We start from the raw sequence: 22,583 nt of genomic DNA, 5'->3' as shown, positions 1-22,583 counted from the left end.
GAGTGTATTTTGATGAATCAGTGGGGTTTGTCGGGAGCATATCTCCATACAGTATCTCCATCCAGTTACCTATCGCCTGGGGGCTGGGGATCGCTGTTCTAAAACCAGAGATTTTCATACACTTTTCTTTGCTGAATGAAAGCACATGTTATCGGGCTGCTCCCTCGTAGTCAATGAACGGATTTATCGCTCGGTTTGGTGTTAGTCAACCAAGAATCTAGTCAATTAGTTGATTTCTACACTTTTATTTTCGTCCATGCTGAATGAGTTATGCATACGTATGAGATTTAAAAAGGTGCTTTTGCATAACTGCCAAAGTGACTATTAATCGACTACGAGTTGTATTATGCAAAAGAGTTATTTTCTCTTTTGACGTCTGCTTTTCTATATAGAATCAGACCACACTGAATTGATGTCCTCAATTGCTATGAGGAATACAACATTTGGTAGTTTTTTTTACATTGTGATAATGATCACTATTGATCCCAAAATTGGTATGACACTGATAGATATGATTTTTCAGTACCCAACCGTTCCTACGCCTGTCCACTCTCTATACTGCAAGTGAGATTATTTGGTCGCTTTGGCCACCCAGAGCATCTGTGGGCATCCAGCTCGACCAAGGGAGTAATCCAGATGATGTATACCTGTAGTGGCAGATTCTGGCCCCTGCACAGTTTAGCTAACAAGTGACAGTTCTGTAAACAAATAGAGAGGGAGGGAGAGAAAGTTGGAGGAGGAGAGACGAAGGTACAGGTATAGTAGGTCGAGTTTGAAATGGAGTTTGAACAGAAGGAAAGAGAAATATAAAAATGTTGTGTCAAAACAAAATTGTATAGTTTGTTACACAAAAAAGCCCCACGGTAGATGGAGAAAGAGAGAGAGAGGAAGAACCGTTAAGCACGTGAACGAGGGAAAAGATAGAACGAGAGAAAATAGTTTCAGGGAGCCTGTCTGAGCTGATGTGAGGGAGAAGGGAGGGAGAGGGAGTCAGGCAGAAGAGGAGGAGGAGGAGGAGGTGGAGGAGGAGGAGGAGGAGGAGGAGGAGGAGGAGGGAGGTTGAGCGAGAAAGCGGTGGAAAGGGAGAGAGAGAGAAGAGGCAGGCTTTGCCTTTTCTGGTAGTTAAAGCTGCTGAAAGAGCAAGGAGGAATTCTTTGTGCAGCAGCAGGGCTGGGATATAAACCAGACTGTAGAAGTAGAGTAGGGAGAAAAGAGAGAGGGGTGCTGCCCATGGACTAAACTTCACTTCACTGCTAAGGTATTGTAAACCAGGGGACACTCTGTTGTTTTTATATACCTTTGTTATAATGCTGCCTTGGGAGCTCCAGATCTCAACCTAGTGATGTCTTTGCTTCTTGGCTTTGCCATGGTTTCCCAGTGTGTCATTACAGCATCTCAGAGCTGTGATATTAGCATGATGATGAGAATTAAGTTGATCCTAAACTGCTGATTTCTCCATTCACTGGAATAATGTGAGCTAATTGGAAGAAATGGAGTGATGCGTTGATATAAAATGACAGGTCACGCTACTTTGTGATGAAATCAAAAGATATGCGTGAATAATGTAGTAACATTTAGGCTTCATATCACCAGGGAAGGTCTGACTGACAGACAGACTGATTGATTGACTGATTATATAGCACCACAGTACTCAGCACTTACTTCTTTCACTCATAGCAAGTGACCACGGTATATGACACCACAGAAGGTTGACTAGCGTGTATGTGTTTCAGTGTGAACACTACAGGAGAACCTTCGAGCATCATGGATGACAACTTTGACCGCCGCATGGAGCAGAGGAGGCAGAGGAGAGAACAGATGCGCCTCGACTCAGACAAGTGAGTGGTCCAATGTACACTCACACACTCACACACACACACACACACACACACACACACACACACACACACACACACACACACACACACACACACACACACACACACACACACACACACACACACACACACACACACACACACACACACACACACACACACACACACACACACACACACACACACACACAGAGAGAACAGTGAGCAGTGGATGGGATCTCAGGAATGTTCCAGTGTCACTCTGCTACTCTGCTACTCTGTTCATTCTTTAAATGAGGGATAACAATTGTCCTATCTCAAACCCCGCCCTCGTTTCTTGATCCTCCAATCACAACCTCTGACGTCCGAGGGAAGCAACAGTTATGATTGGATTATTAAGGAAAGAGGGCGGAGCTTGAGATAGGTCATTTAGGTGGGTGTTCTCCTATGTGGAAGTACAGTGTAGACTGTTTCACTGGAATGCTGTTGCTAGGGAACAGCTTTGACCCATGTTTGTTTCCTGTTAGTTATTGATATTAGCAAATGCTACCACAGGAAGTAAACTTCCATTTAGAATGTTTATGTTGTCAAGTTGAAACCGTCTATATCCTGTTGAAATGTAGTAGGTCCACAAGTTCACCTGTGCACACACACACGCACGCACGCACACACACACACACACACACACACACACACACACACACACACACACACACACACACACACACACACACACACACACACACACACACACACACACACACACACACACACACACACACACACACACACACACACACACACACACACACACACACACACACACACACACACACACACACACACACACACACACACACACACACACACACACACACACACACACACACACACACACACACACACACACACACACACACACACACACACACACACAAGTATTACAGTAAGCACATGCGTGGGAGGATGCTCTTAGGAAGGTCAGTCTAAAGCCATTTACTTAGTCTTCAACACTGACAGTAGATGGTCGCTTGCTGCCCATGTTGAGTTGCTTAGTGGTGAGAGTAGATGGTCGCTTGCTGCCCATGTTGAGTTGTTTAGTGGTGAGAGTAGATGGTCGCTTGCTGCCCATGTTGAGTTGCTTAGTGGTGAGAGTAGATGGTCGCTTGCTGCCCATGTTGAGTTGCTTAGTGGTGAGAGTAGATGGTCGCTTGCTGCCCATGTTGAGTTGCTTAGTGGTGAGAGTAGATGGTCGCTTGCTGCCCATGTTGAGTTGCTTAGTGGTGAGAGTAGATGGTCGCTTGCTGCCCATGTTGAGTTGCTTAGTGGTGACAGTAGATGGTCCCTTGCTGCCCATGTTTTTTTTTTTTTTTATCCACTTTTTCTCCCCATTTTCTATCTTTTTTTCCCATCCCAATTTCGTGTTTCCAATTCTTCCCTCCCCTGTCTTGAATGTTGCTAGACTATGCCTCCCACTGGTCGACTGTAGTGAGGATAGAAGCCTTGCATCACATGTCCCCTCCGGTACACGAGGAGGCAGCCTGTCGCATCTTTTCACCGCAGCAGCTCGAACTCTCAGTGGCGAGGAGTAACGCGTGGGAGGCTCACGCTGCCCCCGATACTTCCTGTTTCCGCCGCACCGGCGTCACCCAACCGACCTGTAGGAGTCGCTGTCCACAACGTCCAATCCCCACCCACCGGCTTTCCCACCCTCTAACACTGCCAATTGTGTTAGTATGACGGCCGGCCAAGCCGGTAGCAACGCCGAGAGCTGGGCTCGATACCAGCATCTCCTGCATTAGTGGCGAGCGCCTTGCCCACTGCGCCACTCAGCCGCCCCTCCCTTGCTGCCCATGTTGAGTTGTTTAGTGGTGAGAGTAGATGGTCCCTTGCTGCCCATGTTGGGTTGTGTAGTGGTGTAGAAAGGGGCAGGCATGCCAGTGCTTGTGTTGGTGAGCTCACAGATTCCGTTACAGTCCCCACCGGATTGGAGATGCTATATTTACACATTTCATATAATCAGACTATTCTTAAGCCTAAATCGTTTTTTGTAGAATTATCCTTCTACAGGTGCAAGTACATTGAACTACATTGAGCCACATGTGAGGTGTTTTAGGGAAGACATTTATGGAATCATAGCCAAGGATTTTCTCTTCACTAGCCCTCCCACCCTTCGTGTTCCTATCGTCATCTATTATCCTTATAAGGGCTTGGAGGCAGATGGAGAGTCATCAAGGCCTATTCTGTGTGTGCGTGTGTATGTGTGTGTGTGTGTGTGTGTAGCGGGGGTATATCTGGGTGTTCATGCTTGTTTGCATGATGGAATGTTCAAGTATGTGTGTGTGTGTGTGTGTGTGTGTGTGCGTGTGTGTGTGTGTGTGTGTGCGTGTGTGTGTGTGTGTGTGTGTGTGTGTGTGTGTGTGTGTGTGTGTGTGTGTGTGTGTGTGTGTGTGTGTGTGTGTGTGTGTGTGTGTGTGTGTGTGTGTGTGTGTGTGTAAGCAGAACAGAACAGAGCAGAACAGAACAGAGTAGAGCAGAACAGAGCAGAGCAGAGCAGAGCAGAACAGAGCAGAACAGAACAGAGTAGAGAAGGGCAGAGCGGAGCAGAACAGAACAGAGCAGAACAGAACAGAACAGAACAGAACAGAACAGAACAGAACAGAACAGAACAGAACAGAACAGAACAGAACAGAACAGAACAGAGTAGAACAGAGTAGAGTAGAGTAGAGTAGAGTAGAGCAGAGCAGAGCAGAGCAGAACAGAACAGAACAGAACAGAACAGAACAGAGCAGAACAGAACAGAACAGAACAGAACAGAACAGAGTAGAGTAGAGTAGAGTAGAGTAGAGTAGAGTAGAGTAGAGTAGAGCAGAGCAGAGCAGAACAGAACAGAACAGAGCAGAGCAGAGTAGAGCAGAGCAGAACAGAACAGAACAGAACAGAACAGAACAGAACAGAGCAGAACATAACAGAACAGAGCAGAGCAGAACAGAACAGAACAGAGTAGAGCAGAACAAAGCAGAACAGAACACAGCAGAACAGAGCAGAACAGAACAGAACAAATCAGAACAGAACAGAGCAGAACAGAACAGAGCAGAACAGAACAAATCAGAACAGAACAGAACAGAACAGAGCAGAGCAGAGCAGAACAGAGCAGAACAGAGCAGAGCAGAGCAGAGCAGAGCAGAACAGAGCAGAGCAGAACAGAACAAATCAGAACAGAACAGAACAGAACAGAACAGAACAGAACAGAGCAGAACAGAGCAGAGCAGAGCAGAGCAGAACAAATCAGAACAGAGCAGAGCAGAACAGAACAAATCAGAACAGAGCAGAGCAGAGCAGAGCAGAGCAGAGCAGAGCAGAGCAGAGCAGAACAGAGCAGAGCAGAGCAGAACAGAACAGAACAGAGCAGAACAGAGCAGAACAAAGCAGAACAGAGCAGGGCAGAGCAGAGCAGAACAAAGCAGAACAGAGCAGAACAGAGCAGAGCAGACCAGAACAGAGCAGAACAGAACAGAACAGAACAGAGCAGAGCAGAGCAGAGCAGAACAGAGCAGAGCAGAGCAGAGCAGAACAGAGCAGAACAGAGCAGAACAGAGCAGAGCAGGGCAGAACAGAGCAGAACAGAGCAGAGCAGAACAGAGCAGAGCAGAACAGAGCAGAGCAGAACAGAGCAGAGCAGAACAGAACAGACCACCTCCTAATAGACAGTCTCCTCCCCACTGCATGTATATATTCCCTCCCCGCCGTATGTATATTTCCCTCCCACCCACCCACCCCATCCTAATGTACAGTCCCCTCCCCATCATATGTATATACTCTGTCCAGAGCCTGCAGGATAATGAAAGACCCTCACCACCCCAATAACAGCCTGTTTCAGCTGCTGAGGTCAGGCAGACGCCTGCAAATCCCAGCTACTAGGACAGAGCGGCTTAGGCTCAGCTTCTTCCCCCAGGCCATCAGAGCCATGAACAATGTACATTGAGTGCTCAGAACATTGAACTGTCCACACACAAGCACACATGAACACACACACGACACGCACACTGTGCACGCTCACACACGAGCAGCCACTTAACACTTTAACATGAGCGGGCACACACTCATGTCGCACACACGCACACTTATGGCCAAAGGAAAGGACACTTTAAATTAGAATAACAGGAACAGTGTATTGCACTACCAAAGCTAACTAGCATGTCACACATGCGCTGTAAATAACTATGTACAGATACCGAGATGTCACTCCATGTTACCTGCTATCTGTTACTGCACAATGTTGTTTCTTCTTTTGATTCTATTATATGTACCACTGTATTGCACATCGTTGCGGGCAAGACCACCCGCATTTCATTGTATACCTGTATGCCGTGACAATTAAAACTCTTGACTTGACTTGACTGTCAGGATCTAGGGGTAACAGTACTGTATATTTGAATACCGCCTATGTCACAAATGTATCAGTACTAAATACCTATATGTCCCTATGCCATAAATGTCATGTATGTTGTGTATGTCATAAATGTCTATATGAATTGAAAATGGGGGACCCTGATGGAAACAAGACAAACGTCTTTCTCAGGTCTGCATCCCCTTAACAATTGTATGTATTGAGCCGTACTGTATTGTACCCATTCTGCAATCTGTTAAATAAAGTTTTCATTCATTCATTCATTCATTCATTCATCAGAACAGAACAGAACAGAACAGAACAGAGCAGAGCAGGGCAGAGCAGAACAGAGCAGAGCAGAACAGAGCAGAGCAGAGCAGAGCAGAGCAGAACAGAGCAGAGCAGGGCAGAGCAGAGCAGAGCAGAGGAGCAGAAGGACTTGGAAGGAGCTCAGGCGATGAAGGTTTGATGAGGCCCATCACTCTGTTTACAGATTGGCTGTGCTGCTGGTTGGATTTCTGTCTCCCTCTGTCTGTTGTCTGTCTGTCTGTTCAAGTTCAAGTTCAAGTTTCTTTATTAGTTGTCATACAGAAGTACAGAATACTTTTATACAAAATGCTTCTTTCTGTTACGCTCCAGAGACTGTGCTAGACAAAAATAGATAAGTATAAAATAAAATAAGTATAGCAAGTATAAAATAGAAGTCACGTACGTAGACACAAGTGTTCAGTATGTACATATGTACAATGTTCAATGCAGAGTAGAAGTAACTGAGTTACCATACAATATACTATACAATATACTAATATACAATATACTATATAGTGCAAAGGAGAAATGGGATGAGGTACAATTTAGGTACAATTTACAGTAAGGTGTAATGAGGTATGGGTTGTAATGCAAATTCTTTACCAATAAATATAAAGTGTGTTTAGGTGTTCTAAAGTGTGTAAAGTGGGTGCTGCAGTGAGTTGTTTGTTTAAAGTGAGTGTGTGTGTGTGGATGTGTGTGCTGTGAGTGCATTTGGTGGTTGTTACATAGTGTTATTGTTCATTGAGCATCCTGATGGCCTGGGGATCAGTGATGCCGGTAACGCGTTACTAAGTAACGCGTTATTGTAATCTGATTACTTTTCCCCGAAAATAGTAATCTAACGCGTTAATCTTTAAAAGCCAGTAATCTGTACTTGTCCAAGTGGCTGTGCGTTACTATTTCGTTACTATCTCATCATAAATTCATAATGCAGGCGGAATGCAGTATTTTATTTCGTTTTCGACAGTCAAAAATACATTTTTGAGCTGTTTTTCTTATTTGGGAGTGACGTGGTGTGGCAGTGAAAGGGTTACACAAGAATGTGTCCCGCGGCGTGACTGGACTCTCTGTCTGTGAGTGACTCTGCTTTGGCCCAATCACATTCCCCATCCACAGTCTGCGAATCAGAGGCAGAGTAGGGCGGGTCTTCACAGCACGTCATGTGACATATGCGCCAATCGTGTGACAGCAGGGCTCCGTTGCATTCGTCTGAGAATTCCACCCCAAAACGCTTGTCTAAAAAGTCAAAATACTGTCTACCGCTAAAAACAGCACATCCAATTGCATTGAAAGCATCTGGAATCACAACACTACGACGCTTCGACTAGGTACAGGAGGACTCGGAGGCCAGCCAAACAGCAAAAGAGAGAGATTGTTTAAGGGCGGCTAGGTGGTGTAGTGGGCAAGGCACTCGCCACCAGTGTGGAGACGCTAGGATTCGCGTGTTCGAATCCAGCTCTCCACATTGTTTTCAGTTTAGCTGGTCGTCCGCAGTAATACACATTGGCCGTATTACGGGGAGGGAAACTGAAGGGTGGGGATCGGGCGTTGTAAACAAGCGACTCCTACAAGTCGGTTGGTGCGCCTGCGCAGTAGAATCAGGAAGTGTCGGGGGCAGCGTGAGCCTCCCACGCGTTACTCCTCGACACTGAGAGATCGAGCTGCGCAGGTGAAAAGATGCGACTGCTGTTACCTCAAGTACCGGAGGGGACTTGTGCTATGTATGACTTAGTCCACATTGCAGCCGGCTTGTGGGAGGCAAGAAACAGCGTTCGTGACAGGGGAGGGTTGAATTGGATGATACGAAATTGGGATGGGAAGAAAATATAGAAAAATGGGAGAAAAAGTGGATCAAAAAAAAAAGAGAGATTGTTTCTTTCCCTATTGATTAATATATATTTGATGGTGGCAGAGCAAAAGCTCTTATTTGCCAGATTTACAGTTAATTTACATGTTAAAGAGAGACTGATTGTATGTTTATAGAGAGACATTTATAAAAACAATTTAATAGTTACAGTTGATATAATTGAATAGTTCAGCCTGCATTTGTTAGATGTGAATGGATACACTGGTTTTGTAAAACCACTGGCTGGCTGCTCTAATGCTGTGAGCATCATAGACTGTTGCTTTACCATACTTGATGGTACAGAAGCTGAAGCACTAGTTTAACAATTTACGTTATGTGCAGAGAAACAAGTTAAAAACAATTTATGCACTTTCAATAAAGCGTTTAAAAAAAACTGTTGGGGGAACGACGACGACTTCGTAACCTAGTTACTTTCAAAGTAACTAAGTTACTCTGATAATCAAGTAATCAGTAAAGTAACTTGGATTACTTTTTAAAGGAGTAATCAGTAATCAGTATTACTTTTACAAGTAATCTGTGGCATCACTGCTGGGGATAGAAGCTTCTTCTGAGTCTTTCTGTGCTTGCCATGAGACTCCGGTATCGCTTGCCTGACCGCAGCAGTTCAAAGAGGCAGTTGTTTGGGTGGCTGGAGTCTTTGATAATTATCTTAGCCTTACCCATGCACCGCTTGTTGTAAATGTTCTGGAGAATGGGAAGCCCCCCTCCAATTGTGCGTTCGGCTGAACGGGCCACTCTCTGTAGTCTGCTACGGTCTTGTGAGGTGCTATTCCAAAACCAGGAGGTGATATTGCCAGTCAGGATGCTCTCTATTGTACATGAGTAGAAGTTCTTAAGGATCTTCTGACTGACTTGGAACTTCCTTAGGCGCCTGAGGAAGTAGAGGCGTTGCCGTGCCTTCTTCACAACACTGTCAATGTGTGTGGTCCATGTCAAGTCCTCGGATATGTGGACTCCGAGGTACTTAAAACTGTTCACTCTCTCAACCGGTGCCCCGTCGATGCTCGTTGGTCTGTCTGTCTGTCTGTCTGTCTGTCTGTCTGTCTGTCTGTCTGTCTGTCTGTCTGTCTGTCTGTCTGTCTGTCTGTCTGTCTGTCTGTCTGTCTGTCTGTCTGTCTGTCTGTCTGTCTGTCTGTCTGTCTGTTTCTCTCCCTCCCCCTTTATCCCCTGCTCTCTGTATGATCATCTCTCTCTCTCTGTGTTGATTAATTGTTTACCAGTAACGTTACCTATTTGTAACATTCTCATGACGTTCTATGCGACCCAATATGGCGCAATGCCACCCTGGCCACGGTTGTCAATGATACCTGCTATTTGATTACAAACACCTGTGATTGACAACCAAGATGTCTGTGATCGAATACTATGAATTCCTTATTAATCTCCTTTGGGAAATGTTCTTCTCAATATCATCCTGAGACATGTAATAATTTCACCAGAGAGTTCAGAAAACAGAATCAGCTGATTGTATAGGGGAACACTTTGAGATGGTTGGATGCACTGGTTCTCATAGGAATCAAACGAGTGACCTGCAGGTTATGGTTTGGTCTTTCTAAACCCTGGGACCTATTGTGGGTCACTGATGTTGGGACTAAAAACTTGGTATATCATGTAAATGTATAGACCCACCCCTACCTTAGACTAACCTTAACCTTGGGGCGCTCTAGTAGCACACCATGTATCGCGCTGCGTCGCAAAGCGGCCGTCCCGGGTTCGCTTCCCGGTGACTCCCATTTGTCGCATATCTTCCCCCTCTTCTCCCGTTCATCCTCTCCTCATCTGTCGGTCATGTCTGACCATGAAAAAGCGATAAACGCTAAAAAATTTATCTTTAAAAGACTAACCTTAACCTCATTGGACCTCATGCCCCACCTCAACAGCCCATTGGACGCTGTTGCATAAAGCCATATGAGATACCAAGTTCTTAGTGAGTGCCCACTGATGTTGAGTAAAAAAAAAAAAGCAAAAAGAAAACACCAACATAGACAGCTATAAATATTCAGTCAACACACACTAAACATGAACAGACTGTGTAATTACAAAAAAACAGACATTGTAACAAGGCATTGAACTGTGATGAGAAAAGATAGCAGGTCATATTTAGTTCATTTATTTATTCTCGAAAGAGACATTGATCTTTTCCTCATTTACAATGCTGTCGAGGCTACAGGCAAGTTGAAATTGGTCAAAACACAAATAAGAATAAAGAAAAAGAAAATCTGTTTTCAATAGTTAAGAATCACAGTCTGCTCAGAAATCACAGTCACCACAATTAACATGTGTAGATGGGGAATTAGTGCTTTTGTTTTTGTTTGAGTTTGCGGCTTTTGTTTGAGTCTGAGCTATAGTAATTACATCTAATCTCCTATTGGAGAATATAAGATCAATTAGAGTTCTTGTCGTTTGACTTGGGATAGCAGCACAGTTGAGTTGAGTCTCCATCTTGCAGTGAAATACCCTCCAAGCCCAAATGTGTGAAAACAGATGTTGGTCTCTCAGGATGGATCAAAGGAAAACATTAATTGGAATTGATGGGCTCAGATCCTGAGCTCTCGACGGGCAGAGAGAACCAATTTGTCTGTCTTTACAGTTTAGAAAAGAAATATGATTTAAAACACGCCTGGACCAGCGCAAATATGTACAGTTGGAACAGGTTTATATGAAAGTGTCTCCATCTCCATCCCAGTCCGTATTTGTTCGCTTGTTCTTACAGGAAGGAGGAGAGGACTTTACCCGTAGAACGCACCAGACGTGCGTTAGTTACAGGGCCGCATGTTGCATCTCACAACAACCTTATACACTTTTCATTCAACTGTGCAGTGAAATATGATTCAACATTCAAAGAGGGTAGAGGATCAGCTTTTGGCCTTTTGTGTCAGCCGGTGAGTCGCAGGGTTCATACAATCAATCACAACTCAACACATACAGTCCGTGCTGTTTGTTTGCTTTCAGATTAGAAATCCAGTGCAGAACAGTATATCCTATCAGAGGTCCCATCAGCCTTTCCCCTGGCCAGGGTCAAAAGGGCGCGCCCAGCGCTTTTCTCACAGCCTTTGCAGCACAGCCCTTCCAGGCCTCCCAGCCCTGCCTTTCCTGCCCCGTGTCTACGTAGCCTCACCGGCCCTCCAGCCTCTCTGCTCTGCTCTGCAGCAGACGCTGGAATGTTTTGACTGCCATTTTTATTTCAGAGCGAGATATTCTGCTCGGAATGTTCCAGGGGCCTGACAACTTGAGTAGGGTATTTAACCAGGGTCTCTCTCTCTCTCTCTCTCTCTCTCTCTCTCTCTCTCTCTCTCTCTCTCTCTCTCTCTCTCTCTCTCTCTCTCTCAGAGTAGGCCCCCCTGTTCTCTCTTCCCCTCCATTCCATCGACCCATATGCTTCATGTCAGTCTGCTATAGCCTTCATGCTATTGTAACAGCCTGTAACCTTTCAATGGGTCCCTTTTATTGCAGACCCTCCAACTCCCGGGTGGAGTAATATCTAATTGAATTACTTCCTTCCAACGGTTTCTCAGGGCAACCGGTGCCATTTTGGAAAAGCCTTGCCTGAGGATCCGCAGGATTTCCGTCTCTTTTCAGGGTTGTTGGGGTTGTTGTTTTTTTCTTTTACACAGAGAAGGGAAAGGATTCTTGTGGTTCCGTCCCATCCCGTTCTTCCCCTCTGCAACATCTGTAAATCATTGTGTTGAGGATTCAGGAAGAGCATGGGGGGAAATCATAGCCGCGCTCTATATCAATGAGCCATTTCAAGCTCTCTCTCCCGCCTCATAAAGACTGGTAATACTGAGGGGGGATGCAGCCCTGGCACGCTCCACCACAGCCCTGGCCCCGGATGTGGTCTTATACTGGGAGGAAGGTCAGCGTTAGGATGGAGGAGGAGGAGGAGAGGAGGAAGATGGAGGAAAGATGGAGGAGTCAAGTCAAGTCAATAGTTTTATTTGTCACGGCATACAAGCATACAGTGAAATGCGGGGGGTCTTGCCCGCAACGATTGTGCAATAATACAATGATAAGAATAGGAATGAGAATAAGGCATTTGTGCAATAATACAAGTAATAAGAATAAGACATAACAGGTATATGTACATAAAGTTTACAAAAAGCATGGTAAGACATGCTAAGGTCCTGCGATAGTGCAATACACTGATTAGCTACGGATGAGGCACTGGGTCTTATGTACACTACTATACAATGCATGCTATACTATACAATCTACAGTTATACTATGTGTCCTTATGCTAGCTTGCTAGCCATCTGTTTACTATACAAGAACCACTCCCGTTCTTGTTTTTAAAGTGACCTTTCATTGTGTAAAGTGACCGTTGAGTGTGAGTGTGTGCAGCATGTGTGTGTGTGTGTTCATGCTAAAGTGACTGCTAGTGTGTGAGCGTATACAGTGTCTGTGTTGTGTGTGTGCTCATGTGTGCGTGTGTGTGTGGAGAGTTCAGTGTTCAAGACTCTGATGGCCTGGGGGAAGAAGCTGAGCCGAAGTCTCTCTGTCCTAGTTGCTGGTGTTTGCAGGCGTTTGCCTGACCGCAGCAGCTTCAACAGGCTGTTGTTGGGGTGGTGAGGGTCTTTCATTATTCTGCAGGCTCTGGATTTGCACCTCTTGTTATATAAGACCTGCAGGGGTGGTAGTGCAATAGCCATAGCGCGCTCAGCTGAGCGCACCACTCTCTATAGGGCCTTCTTGTCCTGTGCTGTTTCCATACCAGGCAGTGATGTTTCCAGTCAAGATGCTCTCTACAGCTCCGGAGTAGAAGGACTGGAGTATCTTCCCCGATACTCTGAACTTCCTTAACTGTCTCAGGTGGTAGAGGCGCTGCTTCGCCTTCTTTACGACTGAATCTATAGTTGTCCATGTCAGATCCTCTGAGATGTGGACCCCCAGGTACTTGAAGCTGCTCACCCTGTCCACGGTAGCCCAGTTTATACTCAGTGGCGTGTGTGTCCCCTGCTGTGTTCTCCTAAAATCCACGATCAGCTCCTTGGTTTTACCAATGTTCAGGAGTGGAGGACAGAAAGACCTGATGGAGGGGGGGGGGGGGGGGGGGGGGATGTTTCTCTGGTTCTTTCTCTGGTTCTTTCTCTGGTTTTTATGCTGGTTCTTTCTCTGGTTCTTTCTCTGGTTCTTATTATGATATCTGAAGATCAGTAAGGTTATGATATCTGAAGATCAGTAAAGTTATGATATCTGAAGATCAGTAAGGTTATGATATCTGAAGATCAGTAAAGTTATGATATCTGAAGATCAGTAAGGTTATAATATCTGAAGATCAGTAAAGTTATGATATCTGAAGATCAGTAAGGTTATGATATCTGAAGATCAGTAAGGTTATGATATCTGAAGATCATAAGATTATGATATCTGAAGATCAGTAATGTTATGATATCTGAAGATCAGTAAAGTTATGATATCTGAAGATCAGTAAGGTTATGATATCTGAAGATCAGTAAGGTTATGGTATCTGAAGACATATACAGTATGTTTATTTTTTTCTAACTTTTCTCTCCATCCCCCAATGTATGCCTCCTCCGATACATGTGGAGTTGCCAGCCACTTCTTTTCACCTGACAGCTAGGAGTTTCACCTGACAGCTAGGAGTTTCACTGGGAGAGCGTAACATGCACAGAGGTTCACACTAACTCCCCCAGGATGACCAGGACTCGTACCCCACCGGCTTCCCTCCTGTGAACACTGCCAAAAATTTTGTTCGTAGGGACGACTGGCAAAGCCGGAGTTACCGCTGACACCGGGGTTTGCTTAGACCTCTACACTACCCAGTCGCCCAGACAGACAGTATGTTTCTTATAAAGCTTTGGAGGGCAGAACTATATGATTCTTTAAAATCCTTTTCCATAGGGGTAGCCAAATCCATGTTGACGGGTTTACTCATTTTCAGGCTTCTTTCTCCTCTATCATTGTGACTCAGACCCACATGTGTGTTATGATGAGACTGTTCCTGAGGTATCTCCAATCTCTGCCATGTCTCCAGAGGTCAACTTGAGACAGTATGAGCCATATGTGGGTGAGGATATTGGATTGGGGCCCTGGCTATGTACAGCAATACATGCTTGAGTGTTTGACTGACAAGAATGTTAATTCGTCTTTTAATAGTTTGTGAGCGAATAGCCTTTCAGGTTCTTGCTGTGCAGTTAGGTACTGTCCAAGCCAGAGTGGCTGTTGGATCGTGGAACATTCAGAAGAGAAGAGTACTTTACACAAAATGTACACTCTGCAATTAAAATGTTGTCTTTTACATATCCCTCCTAGCTACACATACACACAATCCTCCCCACACATGTGCATTTCATCAGAGAGGTCAAAGCACAGGGTCACCTGCAGGACAGCACCCCTGGAGCAGTTTAGTGGTTCAGTGCCTTGTTCAAGGGCACTTGACAGGCAGAGATCAGTCACCAGCTCACAGCTAGAATACACCTGTCGGTGTCATGGATTGAACCAGCAACCTTTTGGTTACCTGTCGCGGCCTCAGTTTTTTTTATTACTGTATTTATTATTATATATATTTTTGATAATACATATATATTTATATAATAATACACTGACATTTTTTTATCTTGCTTCCATCCCCCAATTTAGTCATTATGCCAATCGTTTTGCTACCTTACTGTCGGTCTGGGGAGGGTGTAGACAGCTAGGCGTTTCACTGGGAGAGCTTAAGGACGTGGAGAGTGAGCAGAGGTTCACGTTATCCCCCCCAGATCCCCTCCCTGCTGAAGAGGCGCCCGACCGACCAGTAGGAGTCGCTGTTGCAATGACCCCCCTCATACCCCACCGGCTATTGAGCACTGCCAATTGTGTTCTTAGGGACGGCTGACCAGAAACCCATACTGTAGTGCTGTAGTATAGTGTGCATTGTGCTGAGATGATATTGTCAGGTTCAACATGAGTGTGTTGGAAGTATTTGTCTGCAAATTGGAATTATGCACATGTGTGAGAGATTCACATGATGTTCTGTTGCCCCATGTTTGGTCGTTACGTTTTAGCCTCAGGGTGTAAGAAACTTGAGATGTCCCATATGAAGAAAAAAACTATAGCATTCCTGTGTGTGTTTTTTTTTGTTATAGTGTGTATGAAACAACCACAGAAATACTATAAATCCCTACAGTATTTCTGTGGTAAATCTATAGTGTGTATGGAACAACCACAGAAATATCATAAAGCACTACAGTATTTCTGTGGTTAATTTATAGTGTGTATAAAACAACCACAAAAATACTATAAATCACTACAGTATTTCTGTGGTTAATCTCTAAAGTGTATACAAATCTCCCTCTGTACAATAAAGAAAACTCACATGATTGTTCCGTGGTAGACAACATTATAAGGTACTCTCTTATCACTTAAAGGGGAATGCCACCCATTTTAAGAATTCATAATTATGTTCTTCCTCTGCCCCAGGACAGTTCAGTCAGTATTTGTGAACACGCACCACTGTTTCCTAAAGTTAGAAATCAAATAGAGAACTCGCTCTGAGCCCTTCAAAAACCTGAGGCTGCTGCATAGACAATGAATGGGGCTCTGATATTATGAGGCCATAAAATGTGAGCTCTTACACCCAAATAAGGTTTTAATTCTGGGTTAGACCTTCTAGCAAGGCTCATTTGGGTGTAGGAGCTCACACAAACACTGTATGGCTTCATCAAGTTAGAGTTGTCTATGGAGCAGATTCTACATTCCAGTGAGAGGGTTCTCTCTCTGATGTATAACTTTAGGAGAGAGTGGTGCTTGTTCAAAAATACTGACTCAACTGTCATGTGGCATACGAAAAAACACATGTAAATTATTAAAATGGGAGGCATACCCCTTCCCTATAGCGATAGATAAGGTCCTGTAACTGACATGCGTTTCAACACGTGTGCCTGCTGTAATGTTTCAGGATAGGAGGTGTTCCCAACGATGATGACGAGGAGGGTGCGCGGGAGCAGAGGAGGCAGGCTCGGGAGGAGAGGAAGAAGATGAGGGACCAGGAGGAGTCTGGCGGCAGTGATGTCGTCATCATCACCAACAGGTGCATTGGAGTCAACCAATAGACAGGGTTCTTCCATAACGAGGGTTTGGTCACTGGCGCAGGAAGTAAACAACCACTGGGACCAGCGTTCTAAACCTTTCATTCACTTAAATAGCATCCTGGTCCATGCATCGCCATGATGCTGTCCTGTGAGCACTGCATTTTCTCATTCTTGTCAAGGAAACATCATCAATGTCTAGACCTTACCAAGAGATGGGCATCCCCACAACACTATACAGCTCTGTAGTTACATCCAGTCAGAGACCTAGATGTGGTCTCATCATATGTGGACACAATATTGGAGATCCATAGCATTCAGAAGTGCTCCCCTCTGGTTCTGGGGGTATTTCCATTATGGGTGGAGCCTATGGGGGAAATGAAGATTAGCCACAATAGGTTACACACAGTTCTCTGAGATTGTGAAACACTTACTTATATTTCACATAATATTAATGTTTTGACATTGATTATTAGGGCCTCAACATTGTTTTTACTCGCCATTTCCTGGCAGGAATCCTATTAATCTACTTTCCATTCCAGTGGGAACCATGGGTTTCTATGTTACATTATAAGAATCATTACGGCTAATCTAATAAGGGAGAAATATTGGCCATTGTGAATGAGTGTGAGTGAGTGTGAAGTTCCACGTCCTTACAGTGTGACGGAGACGGAGACAGAAATGGAGAGGGAGATGGAAAGGGAGATGGATATGGAGTCCCCCACTCCCAGTGGCGAAGGTGGAGATGATGACCAGGTCTTGCTGGACCGCCTGACCAAGAGGGAGGAGCGCAGGCAGAAGAGGATGAAGGAGGCCGTGGACAGACAGAAGGAGATAGATCCCACCACCACCAACGGCACCGACACCGCCCCGGAGGAGGAGGAGGAGGAGGAGGAGGAGGAGGAGCAGCAAGCGGCCCAAGAGGAGGTGACGGCCACCGAGACCAACTCCTGGAGGACAGAGGAGGACAAGAAGGAAGAGGAGAAGGTAGAGGCGTTAACGGTGGAGGAGTCTGCAGCTGTTCCTGAGACAGAGGCGGTGGTGGAGAAGGAGGTAAGATCTTCTCTGTTCAGAGAGACTGGAGTGTGACATGATTTATACTTCAGAAAGACACGGTTATTTTCCCACACCCATCATTCACATGTACAGTGCTGTATGTCAAGCTGTTCCCAAAAGGCTGTGTGGAGGGTCATTGTATTCCTGAACTGCGCCTATTTTGTCATTGATTCGACAATCGTGACAGTCCAATTCACTTATCTTATCACGTATACTGCTTGCAAACATCCCACAGATGGAGGGGGAAAAATATGAAGCTGAATGTCTTTTCCTTCTGACCCCCAACAACTTTCTGAAGAATAAATGCAGCATTTCTCTCGTTTTGAGTAGCCTAATAGTCTCCTTTTCACACAGGAACCTGTTGAGGAGCAAACAACAACATCGGCTATGAGAAACGAGGTATGAACATCTAATCTGGCCATTAGGGCCAACATTTGTTCTAGTTTATTTCCTGAAAACTGACAGAAAACGAATGCGCCCTTATCTTATAGGAGGAAGTTGAGGAGAAGCCAGTAGCATCAGCCATAGAGGTAGAACAATCAGATTTAGGACAGAAAGACGTCGAGGATGAAGCCTGCCCTGATATGGATGAAGAAGAGGAGGAACAGAAGAGGAGACAGGAGGAGGAGAGACAACAGAAGGAGCAGGAGGAGAAGCTGAGGAAAGAAGAGGAGGAGAGACAGAACGGAGAGATGGAAGAACAACGGCAAAGGGAGGCGGAAGAGAAGGAGAGGAAAGAGGAGGAAGAAAATCAGCAAAGGGAGGCGGAGGAGGAACGGGTGAAAAAAGAGGAGGAGGAAAAACAGAAGAAGAAGAAGGAGATAGAGGGGGAGAAGAAGAAGAAGAAAGAGGAGGAGGAAAAACAGAAGAAAAGGGAGGCGGAGGAGAAGAAGAAGAAAGAGGAGGAGGAGAAACAGAAGAAGAAGGAGGTGGAGGAGAAGAAGAAGAAGAAGAAGAAAGAGGAGGAGGAGAATCGGAAAAAAGAGATGGAAGAAAAGAAGAAGAGAGAAGAAGAGGATAAACGGACGAAGAAAGAGATAGAAGACAAGAAAAAGAGAGAGGAGGTATCACTGTGAATGTTCAGGCTGTTCCACCAAAAGGCGCTTCACAACCCTGGATAACTCAAATGTAGTCGTAGATGTTGCTGCCCCGCTCTGTGAAGCACTTCAATACACAACAAACTTGTTGTAAGAGGAATCTCTCCGGAATTCTAAAATCCAATAGATTAAGTGACTTTGAGGGGGGCCACATTTGAGTTATCCAGAACTTTTTGTTTGTGTGTGTGTGTGTGTGTGTGTGTGTGTGTGTGTGTGCGCACATGTGTGCATTCCTATTATGCTTGGCGGTGTGTGTGGTCACCGATCACAGTGTGGTCAGTGTGTTGCTTGCCACACGGATGGAGGAGCTGGCGGTATCCAGGATCATGTCACAATGCTCTCACAGTGTGGTGTGGTGTCTCTCGGCTGACATCTGTGTTGCATTCACTGCCAGGCCTTCCACTACACACCAGTGCATTATGGCTTCTCTGCGGGCTTTGATGCTGTGTGTGATTCCACTGAGACTTCTGTTTTTCACTGTTTGACTCATCCACTCCCCTTTGTTTCTTTGCGCACAAGGAGGAGAAGCCAAAAAGACCTGGTGTTAGGGAAAAGGTAAACTAAAAAGATGAATCTTGTTGCAATACATTCCTGGATATTGTTGTGGGATTTGTGTGGTGTAATGTGTAATACATCTGTTTCCTCTCCCAGGTTGAACCAACCAAACAGAATGGAACTCTCACTGACAGCAAGCTGAAGAAAGTAGAGAGGACTTCCAGGTAAGACTTAGCAGACAACTCATTCCATTATGTCAGCAGACATTTTTCTTTTTGTGTTGAACCTGCCCCTTTGAAATTACTTTTATCCTTCCCTGCATGTGGCTGCATTTGTCTGGATGTAAAGGGGAATTCAACTTGGGAATTCACTGTATGCCATTCCTCTGGTCTAGAATAGTTGAATACCGCTATTTACATTTATATTACATACATATTATATACATATTTGTCTAAATATACCTGCATATAACCCATAGCTCTGTATGATAGCATGTACAATAATGCTGTATATACCGTATATATATATTTATTCTCACCGTATTTATATCTATCCACGCCTGTCTGTACTTACCTGAACATAATCATTTTATATATCTGTAGATACTAGATGTATATCTGTGCATATCCTTCTCTTACTAGTTACGCTGCTGACCAATATGACTACTACCATACTGTCTTTATACCTGTATCACTGTACATACTCTGTACATACATATCTGATTAGCACTACACTCAGTAGTACTAATTTGTATATTTTGTACACAGTTCAATCACCTGTACATTGTATATTGCTGTTGCAATTTACTGTTACATTTGTGGTTGGATGCAAACTTCTTTTCGTTGTACTGTACTGTATAATGACAATGACAAATCTAATCTAATCTAATCAATCAAACTTTCTCCCAAAGCTAGGAACCACGCTAGATCAGCAATTGTAATCTGATTACTGAAGTATCCATGTGTAAAGTATATCTTGAAGGTTTTATGTGTATATTTATTCATGCATGTTTGTGCTTGCCTTAGTGATGTACGCCATTGTCCATTTGTGTGCTCGCCAGCCGTGAGAACGTGCGCTCCTCCAAGGTGGAGGACCTGGAGCGCCAGGAGGCAGAGCGGAAGCTGCAGGAACTGAAGCGTCGGAGAAACGACGCAGAGAGCGAGGAGTTTGAGAAGATGAAGCTGAAGCAGCAGGACGCCGAGGCCGAGCTGGAGGAGCTGAAGAAGAAGAGGGAGGGGAGGAAGAAGGTCCTGGAGGAGGAGGAGGCCAAGAAGAAGCAGGAGATCACAGACAAGAAAGCCAAAGAACAGGTGAGGAGCAGCTGACAAGAAGTAAACGTAGAACCTCAATGATCATACATAGAACCTTATGACCAAACATAGAACCTCAATGATCATACATAGAACCGTATGACCAAACATAGAACATCAGTGATCATACATAGAACCTTATGACCAAACACAGAACCTTATGACCAAACATAGAACCTCAATGATCATACATAGAACCGTGTATGTGTAGAACGGTGGTGTAGTGGTTAACACTGTCGCCTCACAGCAAGAAGGTCCAGGGTTCGATTCCCGCTTGGGGACCAGGTTTCCATGATGCCAGGTACCCAGGTGGGGTATCTCCCAGGCCTTTCTGTGTGGAGTTTGCATGTTCTCCCCGTGCTCGCAAGGGTTTCCCCCCCCCATAAGATAAACCCAATGGAAAAACATGCACAACAACTGATCGCTAACGCTGTGGCGTCCTTGACGAAGACGGGCAGGAGCACTTGGATTGGTCCCCGGGCGCGGCCCTCGCCGACGCCTGTCTGCTCCCGGCTGCCCTTGGGGGGAAGGACGACGGGATGGGTCAAGCGCAGAGACGAATCGCATCGGCGATCCTACAAAAAACAATGAATGTGTGTGTGTTCCGGTGTGTGTGTGTGCTAACCGTGTGTGCTAACCGCTAACATTGAGGATAATTGCCAATTAAAGACCTCTGAACAGGTCCTGCATTATAAAAAGTATGACCAAACATAGAACCTCAGTGATCATACATAGAACCTTATGACCAAACATAGAACCTTATGACCAAACATAGAACCTCAATGATCATACATAGAACCTCAGTGATCATACATAGAACCTTATGACCAAACATAGAACCTCAGTGATCATACATAGAACCTTATGACCAAACATAGAACATCAATGTGCATACATAGAACCTTATGACCAAACATAGAACCTCAATGGTCATACATAGAACCTTATGACCAAACATAGAACCTCAATGGTCATACATAGAACCTCAGTGATCATACATAGAACCTCAGTGATCATACATATAACCTCAGTGATCATACATCTGACCAAACATACCAAACCTCAATGACCAAACATAGAACCTCAGTGATCATTATAGAACCTCAGTGACCAAACATAGAACCTCAGTGATCATTATAGAACCTCAGTGACCAAACATAGAACCTCAGTGATCATACATAGAACCTCAATGATCATACATAGAACCTCAGTGATCATTATAGAACCTTATGACCAAACATAGAACATCAGTGATCAAACATAGAACCATAGTGATCAAACATAGAACATCAGCATTCACAAATAGAATCTCAGTCATCAACTCAACTGCACACTCCTACATAGAGCTGTATCTATGCCTGTACAGCTAAACAGCTCTGCCCAAGAGAGCAAACATTTGTATAAAATCCGGACATCTGCAACCAAATTAGTTTGAAATCGGTATCACAGAGTATCACAGATAACCAAAGGTTAAGCTTGTTTGAACATGTATGAGTTATGGAGTGATGTAGTTATCAGACAAATAAACTGACTACCTTTTCTGTGTAAGGAAACCATACCATTATGGCTGCGTTCAATGTCGTTTCCATGGACACAGTGGATAAACAAGGCTGCATAGACATGGTGCAAATTAATTATTTGACATTCTTCAACTCATTTTTAGGGAACAATAATATAATATTGTTTATTTACAGTAATATATTAATGGAAAATAATATAAGTATTATTTAGTAGTACAGTAGCACCAGTTTGAATGACTCAACTGAAAAGGAATGTACCATTATTAACCACATTCAGGAATTAAACGTGTCAATCACACTATTGTATATTGTACGGATCCTTGCAAATTATAGAACTCATCTAAAGGTAGGCGGAAAGTGTAATGGATGGAAATGCAATCTCAGAGCATAGAGCTTGACCCGTTACATGGCCTTCTCTCATGCGTCAGCCACGGACCGGACTTGACCTGTCTGCCCTGCCCGTTTCTCTTGATCCTCCAATCACAACTGTTGCTTCAGCTCAATCGAGAAACTCACCAGACTTCAGACTCCCTCAGGAGACCAGAGAGTCATGCCGAGATGAGCTATAGTCCTTGACCTTTGACGCCAAAGAATGTCCCTTGTGGCAAAGTGTGACAGAAAACCGTTGTGTTTCTTTTGACAGGAGGAGAGGAAGAGGATGAGAGAGGAGATAGAGAGGAGGCGGGCGG

At 44.7% G+C, this 22,583-nt stretch overlaps 1 protein-coding gene across 1 annotated transcript in view; it reads left to right on the top strand.

Annotated features, from left to right (window-relative positions):
• Positions 1-1,086: 1,086 nt before the first annotated feature.
• cald1b (caldesmon 1b) overlaps positions 1,087-22,583 on the top strand; it is a gene marked incomplete at its 3' end in the record, with an annotated part of 39,171 nt that continues 17,674 nt past the window's right edge. Inside the window, exons 1-10 of the mRNA XM_084335280.1 lie at positions 1,087-1,258; positions 1,734-1,838; positions 16,287-16,418; positions 17,076-17,469; positions 17,827-17,871; positions 17,964-18,536; positions 19,089-19,124; positions 19,221-19,288; positions 20,125-20,374; positions 22,538-22,583. The exon at positions 22,538-22,583 is cut by the window's right edge and continues 86 nt beyond it. Coding sequence (XP_084191406.1) covers positions 1,765-1,838; positions 16,287-16,418; positions 17,076-17,469; positions 17,827-17,871; positions 17,964-18,536; positions 19,089-19,124; positions 19,221-19,288; positions 20,125-20,374; positions 22,538-22,583 — 1,618 coding nt within the window. The 5' untranslated portion in view covers positions 1,087-1,258; positions 1,734-1,764. The remainder of the gene's footprint in view (positions 1,259-1,733; positions 1,839-16,286; positions 16,419-17,075; positions 17,470-17,826; positions 17,872-17,963; positions 18,537-19,088; positions 19,125-19,220; positions 19,289-20,124; positions 20,375-22,537) is intronic.

This window comes from Notolepis coatsorum (assembly GCF_963971535.1).
Source record: "Notolepis coatsorum genome assembly, chromosome: 18".
Lineage (NCBI taxonomy): Eukaryota > Metazoa > Chordata > Actinopteri > Aulopiformes > Paralepididae > Notolepis > Notolepis coatsorum.
Note: the sequence above shows the minus strand (reverse complement) of the source record. Positions and strands in the feature narration are given on the sequence as shown.